Source organism: Tursiops truncatus, chromosome 21, assembly GCF_011762595.2.
Source record: "Tursiops truncatus isolate mTurTru1 chromosome 21, mTurTru1.mat.Y, whole genome shotgun sequence".
Classification (NCBI taxonomy): Eukaryota; Metazoa; Chordata; class Mammalia; order Artiodactyla; family Delphinidae; genus Tursiops; species Tursiops truncatus.
In genome coordinates this window covers 25,677,546-25,695,161 of record NC_047054.1, presented here as the reverse complement: position 1 = coordinate 25,695,161, position 17,616 = coordinate 25,677,546, and the positions used below count along the sequence as shown (strand labels likewise).

General features: G+C 41.1%; 1 protein-coding gene across 12 annotated transcripts in view; it reads left to right on the top strand.

Annotated features, from left to right (window-relative positions):
* Positions 1-17,616, top strand: part of FUT10 (fucosyltransferase 10) — a 96,228-nt gene that overhangs the window by 6,823 nt on the left and 71,789 nt on the right. For 3 of the 12 annotated variants that reach the window (XM_033848896.2, XM_033848895.2, XM_033848888.2), the window contains 4 exons: positions 7,278-7,477; positions 13,662-13,760; positions 14,280-14,523; positions 14,652-15,004. The exons of 1 other annotated variant lie outside the window; for it this stretch is intronic. In XM_033848896.2, the coding sequence (XP_033704787.1) occupies positions 14,924-15,004 (81 nt within the window). In that variant the 5' untranslated portion in view covers positions 7,278-7,477; positions 13,662-13,760; positions 14,280-14,523; positions 14,652-14,923. Of the gene's footprint in view, positions 1-7,277; positions 7,478-13,661; positions 13,761-14,279; positions 14,524-14,651; positions 15,005-17,616 lie in introns of those variants that run through there. 8 more of the 12 variants (XM_073798537.1, XM_033848891.2, XM_033848889.2 and 5 more) reach the window with 8 other exon arrangements.

Below are 17,616 nucleotides of genomic sequence, written 5' to 3'. Positions count from 1 at the left end.
CTACTGAAGCCTGCGCACCTATAGCCCATGCTCTGCAACAAGAGAAGCCACTGCAATGAGAAGCCTGTGCACCACAACGAAGAGTAGCGCCCGCTCACCGCAACTAGAGAAAGCCCACATGCAGCAACAAAGACCCAACACAGCCAAAAATAAAAATTAATTAATTAATTAATTTTTTAAAAGTCAAAATAAAATGAAAAGGAAAAACAGGGACTATAAGCAATTTGAAATGTATATTATTGAAGAAGAATTAGAATCCTGAACACATGATGAATTTCTACTAATCAATAAAAAAGAAACATCAACAGAAAGTGGGCAAAATATGTGAATAGGTACATCACAGAAAAAGAAACAGATGGTCAATAAACACAGGAAACGATGTGCTCATTCTAACCTATAATTGTGAAACATGAATTACAAATATAACTAGATACCATTTTACATCAGCAGAATGTCCAAAGTACACCCCATCAATCATAAAATCACAGATGGAGAGGATAAACCAAAATTCTTACTCTGATATGATATATACAATATACACAACTCCACTTATGAAGTATCCTCACCAAAAACCAATTTGATTTTGAATCTGATTAAGTTTCATGATTTAAATATCATTCTGCGTGAAATAGGAGGGATATAGGAATATGTTGGATGACATCATAGCCATGTGTTGGGAAAGGTCATCAGAAAGACGTGACCCCAGGTTTGGCCTTCAAGCTGGACCCGGGCATTCAGCGGCTGCTCACTCCCTCCCTGTCCTTGAAATGTGCCCTCTGCTTGCCTTCCCCAATCTAGAAGCTGCCCAGGGACACAGCCTGGAGACAGTCATGCAATGTTGAGACCACATGGACTGTGTACATGACCAAGCCCAGTTAAACTTCTGGGTGAACTTGTAAGATTTGGTGGGTGGGTACGGAAATCTACTTGTCTTACAGCCTCTGATGTAAGTTCCTTTGCTTATTGAACCTGCTGCCCACCAGTCTGGAGCGGTCTGCCTCTTTGGTTTCTCCCTTCCCTGCTTATGGTGGCGGTGGTGCTGGGGTAGGGTGGTGATTTCACATTTCACCCAGGAAGCTCCCTGGGAGGCTGCAAACCAACAGCGGAAGAGTGAGCCAGGAGACCAAAGAAATGGGCTGTAGGAAAGAGGGATCCACAGGGGGAGATCTCAGGTGGGCCCTCCACCTCTCCGTGGGCAGGCGTGGCTGATGTGTGGGATGCCTGTGGGCCAATGCATGAGTACAGGGGCGCCCTGAGAACGCCGGCTGCTGCCATGCGCTGTTTAAGGAACTGTGCAGAGCGCCCTGTGACAAAGAAGGGAAACTTGTGGCTGCCACGGGGGGCTGGCCTCTACTGGGGGCAGTTCGGACTGGGCATCGATGCCCAACTAGAGGCTGAAATGAAAGTTAAAACGTTAAAGGAAGAGCTGAGGTACGGAAGGATGTGCAGTATCCACTGCTCTGCTAGCTCTGGGCTGACACACAGGGTGGGAGAGCAGGTTGGTAAGTTTAGAGACCTGAGCTTGTGACAAAACCTGGTTAGGATACCAAGAGGTGGAGTTTCTAGGAAGAAGAAGAAAAAGAGGAGGATGTTGAAGTGATTGATGAGAAAAGAACAAAAAGCCTCTTGCCATCTGACTCCTAATACAAAGGGAAACTTTAAATAACAATTACCCCAAAGCCGAGGAGAAAACTTACATTTGTTCTCTGTCCCTTGTGGTTGTAAATCTTACTGTGTTTTTAAAACGTAAACACTCCAGGAGTTAAACAAAACATTGCCCATAGATACTAAAAAAAAGGGGGTGGGTGAGTGAATGGAGGGCTTTTTCATAAAAGTTCTCTTGCCAAAATCGATTTGTAAAAGAACTAAGGTTTTGTTTTGCTTTTTTTGTTTTACAAAGCTAGTAGAAATAATAAGGATGAAAAAAAATCAGTGTATATAAAAAGTAGAATGTGTGTTTCTGGTAAAAGAAGGGTGAGATGCACTTCTGGTAAAGAAAATAAAATGTGTTTTGTTTTGTTTTTAGATAAAAAATGTTGCACAACGTAAAAGCTGAGAATTATGCTTTATTGGAGGACATTAGTGAGGAACTGTTGCAAAGAGGTAAGGGAGGAGCCTAAATATAGGAGTTTTTGCAACAAACCAAAACAAACACACAAAAACTATGTAGTCAAACCTCAAAAGATTACTGCTAATCACAAAAACAGACATCTCAAGTTAATGATTTTAGTGCTTTTCTGTGTATGGGAAGATGCAAGCGTCTGGGTTCACTGAAATTTTTCCACTGATATGCACTTAACTATCTAGGGCCAGTATCCTGTTTTTTTCCATTCTGAATTCCCCTCAGGGTACACCATCAGGGGTGACTGTGGTAGCTGATGGACTGATGGTGGGGAACATTTGTTGTTTACTGGAATGTCAGACATCTTTTTGTCCACAGATATAAAGGACATGTTTTAAATTAAAAAGATAATAATTTTGTCCTAAAATAAAATTATTATTTCAAAATTTAAAAAGATAAAACCTAATGAGATATAAAAAGTTACAAAATGTTTATGGAAATCACAAAAGATTTGTAAAATCACAAGTTTTGTAAAAATCAAAAGATTTGTGAAGGAAAAACCTTTAAAAAATTTATTTGTGCTCAAGCTAAGATAAAACTAAATTATTTAAATTTAAGAAAAAATTAATGTCAAAAGTACATGGTACAAAATTAAAATTTGGTTTTCTCTCTGTTAAAAGAATAAATTTTTCTTAGATTATTACTCTGCTTTTTAAAAAATTGTGAACAAAGGTTTTTCTTTACCTTTAATATAGTCTGCCTAGAATACAAAGATTTTGTGTTAAAAAAAATTTATCAGCTCTTCAACCATGGCTATTTTAAAGTCTTCTATCATTTACAGACAGTTACTGTTTTACTGTGATGCTTTTACAAAGGTGTTTCTACAAAGGTGCTTCACCTTCAAAGAGATTTACAAAAAAAAAAAAAAAGCTCCAACAAGTACACATTTCTGATAACTAAGATCAACTTGCCTTCACGTGGGAAAGACAGTAATAAACCTTTCAAGTGCTTCCCCCAGGTTACCTACACAGGTTACGCATATGTCATGGGATGGTAACCCAAGACCTGTTCCTGGTCTCCTTCCTCACATTAGTAAAACGGGCCAGTTACATTAATGATATAATATTAACATGTGAAGACTTGCCTCTGTTGCAGAACACTTTGTAGGTTTTGCTGAAACATATGGGAAAAAAAGAAAAAACAAAAGATGGACAGTGAACCCGGGGAAAATTAAAGCTCCAGACACCATATAAGGTTCTGAAAGTCATTTGGTCAGATAAGATGCAAGTTATCCCCAACACGGTTTTAGAGAACTTTTATTCCCCGCCTGCCACAATGCCTCCAACCCTTATGCCACCTGGTAAAAAAAAAGAACATGTTTGCAACTGGGGGTCAGAGCAGTAAGCCACCTTTAAAAAATAAAAAATACTAGTAAAACAGATTAAAGTTCTGGACATCTCCCAAGCAGGACTACATTTGAGTTAGATGTGTCTGTGAATCCACAAGGTCTGGGTCAGATACTATGACAGAGATGACAAAAGAGGAAAATGCCCCTAAGATTTTGGTCCCAACTCTGAAATGGGACAGAACCCCAACCTAGAATCCTATAACCAGTAAAAATATGGAATGAAGGAGAAATCAAGACATGCTCAGATGAAAAACTAAGAGAATTTGTCGCTGGTAGATGTATCCTAAAGGAATGGGTAAAGGAAGTTCTCTAAACAGAAATGATCAACATTGGAGTATCAGGAGGGAAGAAAGAACGTGGTAAGAAAAATTATGGATAAATACAGTAGGTTTTGCTTCTCTTCTTTAATGTTCTAAATTATGTTTGACAGGTAAAGCGAAAGTTATAACATTGATTAATGTGGTTCTAAATGTATGTAGAGGAAGTACTTAAGACAATTATGTTATAAATGGTGAAGGGTAAAGAAATGTAAAGGGAAATAAAGCAAACCTAAATGTGTATGCACCAAACAAAAGAGCTGCTCAATATATAAGGCAAAAACTGATAGAACTGAAAGAAGAAACAGACAAACGCACAATTTTAGCTGAACACTTCAACAATTGATAGAACAACTAGACAGAAAAGCAGCAAGCATATAGAAGACCTCAACAACACCATGAATCAATGGGATCTAATCAACATTTATAAATTACTCCACTCAACAATAGAATGCATTCTTTTCAAGTGCACATGGAACATATACCAAGATAGACCATATCCTGAGCCATAAAACAAACCTCAGTAAATTTAAAAAGAATTGAAATCATACAGAGTATGTTATCTGCCTACAATGGAATCAGACTAGAAATTAATAACTGGAAGAATAATAGGAAATTTTCCAGACATGTGGAAAGTAAATAATATATTTATAAATAATCAATGTAGTCCCAAGGGAAATCAATGCATACATTGAACTGAATGAAAATTAAAAATACAACATCTCAAAATTTGTGGGACACAGCTAATGTAGTGCTGAGAGAAAAATTTATGGCATTAAATGCAAATACATTAGGAAGGAGGAAAAGTACCAATAATCTAAGCTTCTGACTCAAGAACCAAGAGAAAGAAGAGCAAAATCAACCACAAGCAAGCAGAAGGGAGGAATAATAAAGATAGGGACAGAAATCATTGAAATTGAAAACAGGAAAACAATAGAGAAAATCAGTGAAACAAAGAGCTGGTGCTTTGAAAAGATTAATTGACAAACTTGTAGAGACTGACAAATTTAAAAAGAGAAAAGACATAAATTTCCAATATCAGGAATGGAACAGGGGATATCACTAAAAATATCAAATGGATAATAAGGGAATACTATGAACAAATTTACACACATACATCTGACAATTGTGATGAAATGAAACAATCCCTTGAAAAACACAAACTACCACGATTTCCTGAATGTGAAACAGTAAAAAGTGAGCCATGCAAATGCCTGGGGAACGACCATTCTAAGCATATGAACAAGCAAATCCAAAGGGGCTGAGTTTGGGCAGGCTTGGTGTGTCTGAGAAACAGCAAGGGGGCAGTGTGGGTGGAAAGCAGTGAGTGAGCTGGAGAATACTGGGAAAGAAAATTGGAGAAGTAGCCAAAAGCCAGATCGTATAAGACCTTATAGTTCGTGACTTTATTTTACATGGCTGTTTTTGAGTGGAATGTGGACATGATCTGATTTGTGATTTGAAAGGATCACTCTGGCTGTCATGTGGAGGCAAGTGTGAAAGCAGGGAGCTGTTGGGAAGGTATTATAGTAGTCAAGATGACATGTTGACCATCTTTTCATATGCTGATCTGCCATCTATATATTTTCCTTGGTGATGTGTCTTTTGCCCATTTTTTAACTGGGTTGTTTGCTTTCTTATTGTTGAGTGTTAAGAGTTCTTTGTATATTTTGGATAACTGGACTCTATCATATATAACTTTGGCAAATATTTTCTCCTAGTCTGGACTTGTCTCATTCTCTTGACCTTTATTATCTTTAATGTCCAATGGCCCCTCTTTTATTTCTGATATTAGTAATTTGTGTCTTCTCGCTTTTTTACTGGTTAGCCTAGGTAAGGGTTTGTCAATTTTATTGATCCTTTCAAAGAACCAACTTTTGGTTTCATTGATTTTCTGTCAATTCCCTGCTTTCAGTTTCATTGATTTCTGCTCTAATTTTTATTATTTCTTCTCTTCTGCTTACTTTGAATTTAATTTGCTCCCGTTTCTTTAGTTTCCTACAATGGGGGCTTAGCATATTGATTTTAGATGTTTTCTTTTCTAACATTCAATGATATAATTCAGTGTTACAATTTTCCCTCTAAGCTCTGCTTCCACTGCATCCCACAAATTTTGATAGGTTATATTTTCATTTTCATTTGGTTCAAAATATTTTGATTTCTCTGGAGAATTTTTCTTTGACTCATGTGTTATTTTGAAGTGTGTCATTTAATCTTCAAATATCTGGGGATGTTCCAAAATATTGCCAAGTATTTTAGAATATTTCTGTTACTGATTTAATTGGTTTAATTCTTCTGTGGTCTAAGACCATATTTTGTATGATGTCTATTCTTTGAAATATGTTAAGGTGTGTTTTGTGGCCCCGTTATATACCTGTCTTTTGATGTACATATGTATGCATGTTTTCTAGGCATGTACCTTGGAGTAAAATTATTTGACTCTAGTAAATACTGATAGACAAGTTTTCCAAAGTGGCTGTAACAATTATACCCCCACTAAGACTGCACAAGAGTTCCATGTGTTTCACAGCTTTGCCTTTGCTCAGTATTATCAGTTTTAAAATCTGTAGCCATTTTGGTGGGTGTGTAAATAGTATATCATTGTTGTGTTAAGTTGCATTTCCCTGAATGGTTAAGGAAGTTAAGCATCTTTTCACGTACTCATTGGCTATTTGGATTCCTCTTTGGTGCAGTGCTGTGTGTCCTTGGTCCCTTCCCTCCCCCTTTCTGTTGGACTGTGTTTTCCTTATTGCACTGTAGATGTTCTTGCTTTATTCTGAATATGAATTCTTTGTTTGATAAATCGATTGCAGATTTCTTCACCTACTCCCTGGATTGTTTCCAATTCTTTTAATAGTGTCTTTTGATGAACAGTATTTCTTACTTTTAATGACATCCAGTTTATCAGTCTTTCCCTTTGTGTTTGGTGTTTTCTAGAAGTTGATATCGTTACTATCAACCTGCTTTTACAGAGAAGTTAACTGAGGTGCTTGGCACTGGAGCTCTCAGGACCTGGAGGAGAGTGAGGCAGGCCTCTGGCAGCAATCACTGTCAGGTTCCTGCAAGCGTGCCCAACATGTGCATGACTCTGAGGGTCAATCCCTCCTCAAATGTTGATCCCTAGACGCCTCACCTCAGTCCTGGCCCTCCCAAGGTCTTGAAAGACCTCCCTAGGTTTATCACTTCCTGTCTAGACTAGGCCAAAATAATTTTAATTGGGTTCTCTGAGTTTGGAATTCAGTAGCTAAAAGTCAGTAAAATAGAGCTAAATGATCCTGCTCAGGCTACCAAACACTGGCAGCTGATTAAAGGTACCCAGGCCTCTGATTTGCTTAAAAGGTTCTCAGTTTTCCTGAATAGGTGACTTTGAAGGAGCTCCACTGTTAGAGTTTGAGAAGCAGAAGAAAGAGGGTCTCAGGAGCCTCCCAGGAACTTGAGAGGGTTGCGCGCCCCGGACTGGCAAGTGAGGGGCGGGCGTGTGTTTCTCCAGAACCGAGGCGCCGCAGGCTTTTAAACGGGGCATCCATGAAAACCCGGATCCAGGATCGCTGGGCCTGGACGCGCCGAGGGTTATCCCCTTTCCCAAATCTCCTCTCCGAGTCTTCGCCTGAACTCCGGCTGGGCGCAAACTGAAAGTGAAAAACCGCGGGGCTGCAGCCGGCCGTGGGGAGCCTACTTCTCCATGACGAGGTGAGTGTGAACCTCTGGGTCTTTCCTGGCTTGAGCAGTGGCTTGGTGGGAGCGGAGTCTCGGTGCCGAGAAACGAAAAGAGACTTGGCTGACGCGCGCGGGAGCTAGGACGCTGCCCACCGGACTCACAGCCGTAGGAAACCTCTTTGTGCCCAGACGGGAGTGTGTGTCGAGGAAGGCGGAGTAGTATGCTGAGAAAGAATCCAAGTCTGCTTTGGGAAACCTTGGGCAGTGCTTTCCAGGGACACTGCCTGAGATGCAAACCCATCTGGCTGCTGAAAAGCACAGGTGGGAGGCAGTGATGAGCAGGGGCCTCGGCGGGAGCCCCGGGAAGCGCGCGGGTTCCCGTCGCCTCCACCCCTACCCCCCTCCCAAGGAAGGTTTTCGCGTACCTCCCCCTCTGCCACGATCTTCCCAGCCCCACCAATTCCAGAACCTAACTCCGCCTCTGTGCTTTGTGAACGGCTTCCTTCTTCCCCGTGTCTTGACTGAGAATCACTTGTTGCTAATTTTGTGTGCTGAAGTAGAAGCGATTCTGGCTGTCGAGCTGTAGAGAGAGCATTGCGTATTTAACGGAGAAGATGCTCCGCGAGAGTCCCCGGCACTGCAGGCTTTGCTTATCATATGCAAGCCATTTCTTAGATATTTTTGCACCTGATTAGTGCCCTCAGAACTCAGCTAGTGTAATGTATAAAAAGAACATTGGTGTGATTTTAAGACATTTTGGGGAGATCTTTTAACGCTTCTTTAATATACAGCAAATGCCACGCAAAATGACTGTTTTGCTCCAGCAGGCCCCAACTGTCACAGAGCCCTGCGATAGTCGGGTAGAGTAGTATGCATGTCGTGACCTGGATTGTGCATTTCATTTGAGGGCTGCTTGTAATTTTGAATCTGGCAAGTTGGTCTTCAGGACCTCAATCTCCTTATACATCCTTCCTTCTCTGAAGATGAGACACCCTAGAAACTCATGACCACTGGTGGGCTTGTTAGTGATGTCACTCTACAACTAGGGCATTGTTTCTCCTGCCTGGTCCACGTGGTCTCCCAAGGGGGACTCTTAAGTGGGTCCTGGCTACTCTCTGCATTGAATAAGCGGCCCAGGTATTTGCACAATAAAGGGGCAGAGCCACCCATCTAGCCTCAATGTTAGAACTTTCCCCCTCTCCTGCCTGTAAGCCAGAGGCAATGTCCTAGCATCCGAGGATCATGTAGGTCTGCCCCATTTTTGAAATTGCTGTCCTGACTCTTCATTTGCTGCCTTCCTGCTAGATGGCAGTGTGTAACAGTGAATTTAAATATACAGTCTCAGCTGTTACTGTTCTATGGCTCATCTTAAATTCTTCAACTAAAAAAAAAAAAGTAGTTTTCAAGTTTTATCTTAAAACAACATTTCTGAAAAAAATTCACACTAGGGTTAAAGTTAGGAAATAAAGAAAATGAACGTATTGTTTGGACAAACAATGATGTGATTCATATATGTGTAATTATTGCTCAGTTTGCAGACGTTTCCAACCCATATTTAAATGCTCTCTAAATTTGGAATGTAAAGAGTTGATGTCAGTAAGAAGTCTAGTACCTAATTCAATTACCAGCATTCTACAATAAACATTTGTAATAGAGTTCTTGACCATGAGTTTTTAAACATTAAAAAAGAATAAGTTTATCTTTATTTACAGTATTTTTCAGACATTTACTTGAGAATAAAATTTGAGTTTTCAGAAGTTAATGTTGAATTAGTCAAAAGGAGAATAAAGATCAAGTAATCCTAAAACTTGTCATATAGAAATATTTCTTGTTTTATATATTTCCAGAAATCTTTAGTTTGTGATGACTCAGATTGTCTTGATCACTGTCTCTTTACTTGATTAATTTTTCTTCTATGTGGTGGTCTTGGGCACTATTCATGGGATCAGAGAGCTCAATTTTGGGATGCAACCTCAGAAGATCATGTGGTCCAGCCCTTCGTCTTTAGGCATCTGAAGTATTAGCCAGATTTTGTCATTGTTAATCGGTTCCTCACTCATGATTACATGAATGATCAAAGCGGTGAGGGCCTTTAATTCACAACCTTTTGCCAGGAAGGAAAATTGTTACTGAGTAACCAATTAGCCCTTGTTGGAGAAAGAACAGTTACAAAGAACACCTTCCAAGGAAAAAGACGAGAAAGAAAGAGTCGTATTCTTGAGGCGCTGGTTCAGCTCTTAGTGTGACACAGAGTTTTCCCAGTCTTGGACCCTCTCCTCCACTTAAAAAACCTATTTTTTTGGAATGCTTTTATTTGAGTCTTTTTATTTAGTTGTCTGTCTGGGTTTGTTTTTATCTAGTTTCTACATTAAGTAGACCCACTAAGTGAGATTGTATAAATACTGTATAATTTGAGTGCTTCAGTATGTGTCTGGAATTTAAGAATGGCATCACCTTCAGTTCTGCAATAGAAAAGTAAAGGTGCTCGTGCTGCAACTTCCTTCCCCCAGTTAATCACCCCTGTTAATCACCAGTCTTGATTCACGAGGCTGTCAGTATCCCTTTCTCTCTCATTATTCTCTTTGTTTCTCCTGCAATGTGTGCTTGGCCAAGAGGATCACCTTCCAAGATAGAAATCTGCAAGCCAGAGCACTCTACTTAAAAATAAATACTCAGCAAAATCTGAAGTCTATTAAAAAAGGTTGAGGAACACATTAACACAAATAAATGTTAATAAAGAAAACTGGATGAAAGTGGAAACTGTGGAACCATCACACCATGCTCATCAGGCCAAGGGATAGTCTTCTGATAATTAACAACATTGGTCAACTTTTTTTTTTGTTTACATTAGTCAACTTTTTAATGTTCGACAGTTGTTTTATATGTACCCAATAAAGCAGCTTTAAAGAGTTTCCTAAAACCCCCCAGCATTCTCTCCACTGCTGTGATAGAAACAAGCACAAGGTATGGATCTAGATCTCCTGACTTGGTACTAGGGAGGAGTAACCCTTCCCAAAGCAGGTAGCCTTGAACGTCCAGGAGAATGGCTATGGTAGTGAAAGAGGTATGGGTGTTGTAGGTAGGGACCAGAGCACAGAACAGGAAGTTGTATCCCAGGAACAGCCAGAACAAAGGGTATGTGTGGTAGAAGCTAGAGAAGTAGGGCGGGGTCCAGGGAGTCTTGTTTTCTAAACTGATGAATTTGGTCTTTATATTGAACTCTTTGGGAAGCCATTGATGGATTTTAATCAGAGGAGAGATATCCAGTCTACATTCCAACAACATCTCTACAGCTGAACGGAGGATGCTAGTGGGTCAGACTGGTAGAAATCCCAGTTATCAAGCTTTTGAAGTCAAATGATGAGGAGTGTCCGTGAGGACAAGTATAATTGAAGAGAGTTAGTTAAAAATTGCCTGGAGAGTTGTCCGGAGGCCCTTAGACCTTCCCATCTGCCTGCCTTGTCATCAGCCTTTCCCAGGACAGCACCCCACTTAAAGGGACGCTCTGAGGGTTTACCCGTCATAAAATGAAAACAGGTTGGGAGAGTCAACTTATTTGAAAATGACACTTTGGTGTGAATAATTTGTTTGGTAATTAGATACATTCCTTTGAAAGGCTCTCCCTGATATACCCTTAAACTCAGTTAAGACAGTCGCTCATTAACCCAAGTGACTCACCAATCACTAGAGAAGAGATGATCCAAGGAGGCTTCCCAGAGCTCCCCGGTGTGTGTCACCTAGGGTTGGCTTCTCATTTTACACTCAGAGACACAGGGCGGAAGTCTTCTTAGTCCCATTTCTGAGGCCCTTAACCTGCACCTTGGGCCGGCCCTGTGTGGCTGACATTTGAAGCTGGCATCCTCAGGCTGCTAACTCACTTTAAGATGTTCAGTCTCTCTTCTGTCCATTTTAATTCAAATTAAAGCGGACAACGCTGAAATTATTTTGGAGTGAAAGTGTTGCTGGTTTTGATGGAATAGCATTTGCAGGAGTGTGAGATGGTCACGCTCAGCTCCAGACCCCTCTCTGGGCAGCAGATGGCCGGCCCCAGGCCGTGCACACAGCCATACCATGCATTTCAGGGCTCAGTGCTTGGGTCATGAGGGTCGGTTAGTAAGTCCATTTCAGATGTTATCTGCATGGTTGTCTGAACAAACACACACTACTCCAGCCTGGGAAGGACTGTTCTGGGGCACTCTCTTGGAGGACTCTGAGATTCACCCTGGGGGCAACGATGAAACAGAAGGGAGCTTTCTTCTTGGGGACCCATTGGAGTCCCATTGTATTGGAGCTTGTTGGCCTTCACGGTGCTCTCTGCAAGCCCATCTGTCCCACCAGCCGGGGAACTGCTTACTTGATGAAAAACTCCCAGGTAATTAATGCCATAGGTATATTCAGTTGATGTGCCCCAAGGCCTGGTTGATTGCTGCCTGCTCTAAATCATAATACCATCTACACTAGCTGATTCTCTTCTTTAGTGGTGGGTATTTACCCACAGCTCAGTCCTTGAGACCACACTATGTACTTCTGGTTTGGGGAATATAACCTAAATTGAGATTCTTTGGATGGAAGGGAATTTGTAACCTTAAATTCTTCTGTCATAATTTGTACAGCCATGTAAAGACTTAAAAAGGCCCGAGGACAGGTCTGAGCCATGTACTAGCTGTAAAAATATCCCAAACTGTGTCCTCACACACTCTCTCCATCTTTTGTTTTCCTTTATTCCTGACTCTTTTGTACTCTTAACAAGCTGTCACTATTTTCCCCTTCTCTTTCTTTTCCACTGATCTTGGAGTCAGGTGACCTGATTTCTAGACCCACGTCATCTTTAAAAACTATGATTGTGGGTAAATCACTTAAACTTACAAGGATCTGTTTCCTTATTTGTGGGAACCGAGAATAATAATAATGGCCATACCTACATTACAAAGTGGTTAATGGATAAGATTGAGCGGAGTGATATATTGAAAAATCTTTTGAAAATGATTTAGCTTTATATCCATTTAAAGTGGTAATATTATTTCATTACCTAATCTGGGTTACATTAATTGTAGTTATAATAAATTGCTTTTGCATATAAAACAAAAAGTAGATAACCTTTCTGTTATAAAAGGGAAAGAAATAATGAGAGTTAACATTTATTCTTTACTGTGAAGAAACTGGGGCTTAGAAAATTTAGCAACTTGTCCAAATGTATATTATATATAAATGGCAGCTCGGATTGGTGCCCGAATGTGCTAGCTCCCCATTTTATGTGATTAATAGCTACTAGCATCTACTGAGTAGAAGGAAAGGTGCTTTTCAGGTTCTTTTGGACTTTTGATACTTTTTTCCCTGGTACGTCATCTGACAGAGAGCTATTGTACAGAGGTTTTTTTCTGTGATTTAGGCAGATAAACTGTGAGTGTTAGTATTATCTGGTGGGAATTTTATAGCCTTTGTGTTAACAAAATATAAAAAGAATGTGTGGGACTTCCCTGGTGGCGCAGTGGTTGAGAGTCCGCCTGCCGATGCAGGGGACACGGGGTTCGTGCCCCAGTCTGGGAGGATCCCACATGCCGCGGAGCGGCTGGGCCGTGAGCCATAGCCACTGAGCCTGCGCCTCCGGAGCCTCTGCTCCGCAGTGGGAGAGGGCACAACGGTGAGAGGCCTGTGTACCGCAAAAAAAAAATGTATGAACTTCGGAGTCTGACTAGTTTCTGGTTGTATTACTCATCAAAGTTATAGTCTTGGGCAAGTTACTTTACTTCCTTCAAATTCAGCTTTCTTACCCTTAAAAATGAGGCTAAAAATTGCTACTTCATGAGTTGTTGGGAGAACTGAATGAGCTCATGCATGCTGAGTACTTAAGAAAGGACGTAATAGGTCACTCAACAAATATTCATGATCTCTTTTTCTTTGGCAAAGTATTTCCTCCTTGTGAAGTTCCAGTTGATCTGTCAGTATCATACTTTATATGAATTCAACTTCATTTTCCACTTAAAGCTATGATAAAAATTATAATAATATTTAAACATGAGGATAGCAAACATTTCTTGGATATTTATTATGTGTCAGGCTCTGAAATAAGTGTTTTGCCAGTTTTATCTCATAGAATTGTCACAGTAACTCTCTGATTAGGCACCTTATTTTCTACATTTTGGGAATTGAATCAAGGAGAGGCTGGGGAGTTGAGATTTGAATCCTGGCAGGCTGACTCTAGAGCCCGTTCTCTTAGGCGCTGTGGATTGCGAGACTTCTGTGGATGAAAGAAGAAAACTGCGCTTTTGGCTGTTTCTGAGGAGAAGAAATAGCCTAGACTTAAAAGTTAATTAAGGTAGATGCATGAGAGGGGAGCATACCTTTAAGACCAAGGCATTTAGCCAGAATTCTACATCATTTTTATATTTCTCATTGTATCTTCAATTCTGTATCTGAGAGGTGTACAGTCAGATCTTAGATCAACCCTTGGAGCACTCCCTTCCTCTGGAATGTTGATCCTTGCTTTCCTCTGAACTCCACAGGGTCATTTGCTCAAGACATTTGACTTCAGAGAACCCCGGGAATAAGAGGCATTCTATGGGACTATTTAGTGCATTTAAAAAGCTTTTGGAAGAGATCATCCATTTCAGATGGATGGAAATCTTATTTCAAGATGTCCAGAGAACTGTACTACCCATATAACCCACTGCTTTAGTGCATTTGCCATAAAAGACTAAACAAATAAATCAGTAATCTGAATTCCTTATGTTGTAGCTGAAGTTGTTTTCCTTGGGGGGAACTGGGGTCAGTTGATCATTTTCCATTTCTAATCAATGCCTGAAACTTTGATTTGTTTGTTCCCTAATTTTTACAGGAGTGGATGGACAGTCCTGGTTATTTCTGCTCCACTTCTCTGCTCTTTTGAAACTCAGATAGAAGGAAATGACTACATGTCAATGACTTTTGGAATTCAAGTCTGATGGCAGGGAAAATTAAGTGGAAGCATCATTTTAGTCTCGGGACCTGATTGTCGATCTCTCACTCTCCTGTAATGGACTTTCTGACCTTGGGCAAGTCACTTCATCTCTCTGGTCCTGGTTTCCTCATCTGTGAGTGAGGTATTAGGTCTAAATGATCTCAAAGGCTCCTTTTAGTTTTAAGCTTTGGGTTTCTACATGGTAACCCTGCAAGACTACATTTATGAAATCTTCTGCACTATGGCTAAAATATTGCTCATTTGTTACAGATTTTTTTTGATGCCTTCTGGTTTAAAGAAACTCCAGCTGCTCTTATGATCGCTTAAGAAGACTGCATGCTGTTCCCTTTCAATGCCAAGCCAGACCCACTCAGAGCCTCAGTTCTCAGTCCTCCATGGAGACCAGGTCCCAGCAGGAATGGCAGTGGAGGAAATTGGCACCCAGATGGTTCCTCCGCGTGAAGGTGTCTTGGGCTGCGGGCCGACTCGAGAACACCTGGTAACCAGGCTAGCCCTCTGTCAGTCACCCAGGGCAGGGCAGCATGGTGCGGATTCAGAGGAGGAAGCTTCTGGCATCTTGCCTGTGCGTCACAGCTACTGTCTTTCTGCTCGTCACACTCCAGGTACCAAGAATTTGGGTTGTGCAGTGTTGATTCCTGGGCCTTTGCCACCACCCCATTCTCTCCAAGTACTTTACTTTTTGCATCATCTCTCAGGATCAGGATTTTCTTTGTAAAGCAAGGAAAATACTTTCTTTTTTAACAGACGAAACTGAGGTTCAGTGAGCGGATGTGTCAGGTTTAGTGAGTGGATGTGTCAGGTAGAAAGAAAATCAGTGGGTTAGGGGATCAGTTTGTGACTCTTGCAGGGTACTGGTTTTACAGTAACAGAAGGTAGAGTTCTGTCTGTCTTACTGGGTCAGAATTGGGTGGCCTCCTCCAAGTCATGATCCCTTCTGAAAGATACCATTCGTTTTTGTTTTGTTTTCTTATTTTGGCCCTGCTGTGTGGCTTGCAGGATCTTAGTTTTCTGACCAGGGATTGAACCCCTGCCCTCGGCAGCAAAAACACAGAGTCCTAAACACTGGACCGCCAGGAAACTCCCTTCTGTTTTTTTAAAAATAATTTTAATTAATTAATTAATTATTTTGGCTGTGTTGGGTCTTCGTTGCTATGTGCGGGCTTTTCTCTAGTTGCGGCGAGCGGGGGCTACTCTTCATTGCGGTGTACGGGCTTCTCATTGCGGTGGCTTCTCGCATTGCAGAGCACGGGCTCTAGGCGCACAGGCTTCAGTAGTTGCAGCACGCGGGCTCAGCAGTTGTGGTGCGCGGGCTCAGTAGTTGTGGTGCGCAGGCTTAGCTGCTCTGCAGCATCTGGGATCTTCCCGGACCAGGGATCGAACCCGTGTCCCCTGCATTGGAAGGTGGATTCTTAACCACTGTGCCACCAGGGAAGTCCCCGAAAGATGCCATTCTTGAAGAAGTAGTGACTATTCTGAGGACAAGCTAGTCGTTCTGCAGAACACACACATCTGCATTAATAGATTTGTCTGTAGTGGGGTGAATGACCTGAAACGTTTCCTGAGTCCCCCCGTTTATTTCATTTAGTTGGTTATTCTCAACTTCATTTGCTGAATTCAAAGTAAAATAAAAGTTTCACAGTGATATTAAAAGTAGAAATACGAGTTGAGATATTTTAGCACCCACTCAAGGACCAGCTGTCCATTTCAAAATCCAAAAGGACTTTTAAAGATTATTTGTGGATGTGAGTGTTTCAGACGTGGAGCTGATGGAGACAGAAGTGTTCTCTGGGCGTGTTATTCTGGAGGGCTTCCCTTCTCCTCGCTTAGGACTGAATGAGCTTATGCTTATAAAAGGACTTCGGCAGATAGTACTGCACTGTACTTCCACCACCTTCCACGGCCAGGTTGGGATTCTGGTCAGAGGAAACCCCTGGCTCCCTGCTTGTCTGTCTTGGAGGTGGGTATCCAGGACCTGCTTGAACTGGAGGGGCTGGACTTTTCTGCTTTAGAAATCTCTCTCCTTAAAGCAATCCCTATTATTCAATGTTTTTTTTTTTTATTAAAAAAAAAATTTTAGGCCACGCCCTGTGGCGTGTAGGATCTTAGTTCCCCAACCAGGGAACAAACCCGTGCCCCCTGCATTGGGGGCGTGGGGTCTTAGCCACTGGACCGCCAGGGAGGTCCCAGTCCCTATTATTTGGATATGACCTTATACCTCACATAGTAGACTTTGATCAGAAATGTGGAGCAAAATTTGTTTTTGAAGTTATAAACATGGCTTTCTAAACGTGTTTCTTTCAAGTACCTGGTTGTATATTTGCAGGGAAAGGTTGGGTGAAAAAGAGTGTTTGTAGCTACAAGTCAACTCCATTCCATCAAGGTACTGGGGAATAGCCACATTATTATGTTATCATAAAGAGGCTTAGAAAGCTATTGGCAAGGGTTTTTAGTTTTCAGTGATGGTCTTACTGTTCTAATGATGACTTTGGTGTCACAAGTAATCTGTGCTTTTTTTAAAAAAAAATAATAGAATTCTTTCTTCCGTTTGGAATACTATGTGGCGTTTGCTGAGTGGCTCTTAATAGCTTTTTTGGCCTTGAATCCCTCAGAGAATCCAGTGAACGTTATAGACCCTCCCCAGGGAGTTACAGACTCTGTATCACCTCAGTGGGCGGGGCCCTTTTCTGACACTAAAGGTAGCAAATACATAAAGAAGGCACCACCACTGGCTGCTGAGAGTGGGGTCTGCGGGCCACACAGGTAGTGTCCTTTGTTGACAAGTGGGCCAGTTAATACGTGAAAATAAGCCTTCTTTTACCGACTTTATTTATTGTATAGTGTGACTACTAATGTTTTGTTATATATGAAAGAGACCAGCCCCTACTTTATACTGCTCTCTCTAACATATTTTTGTAATGCCATGTCAATATCAAACCTTAAAGTTTGATGAAAAGGCAGCGCTTTTGGAGAACTACTGCCCCTCTGATTTCACTCAGTCCACCCTGCCCTTCAGATTACTGTGATTGATGACGTAGCTCTCCAGGACCCAGACTCTCTTGAAATAAATTAAAAAACAAGGTTTTAAGTGAGAAGGAGCCCAGTACCTATGCCATCTCTATGCCATAGTGGATATTATTAGAAATATAAAATCCATGTTATGATTCCTTTAATTGTACTGAAAAGAAACCAATTGGCAATTTATAACTTATTTTCC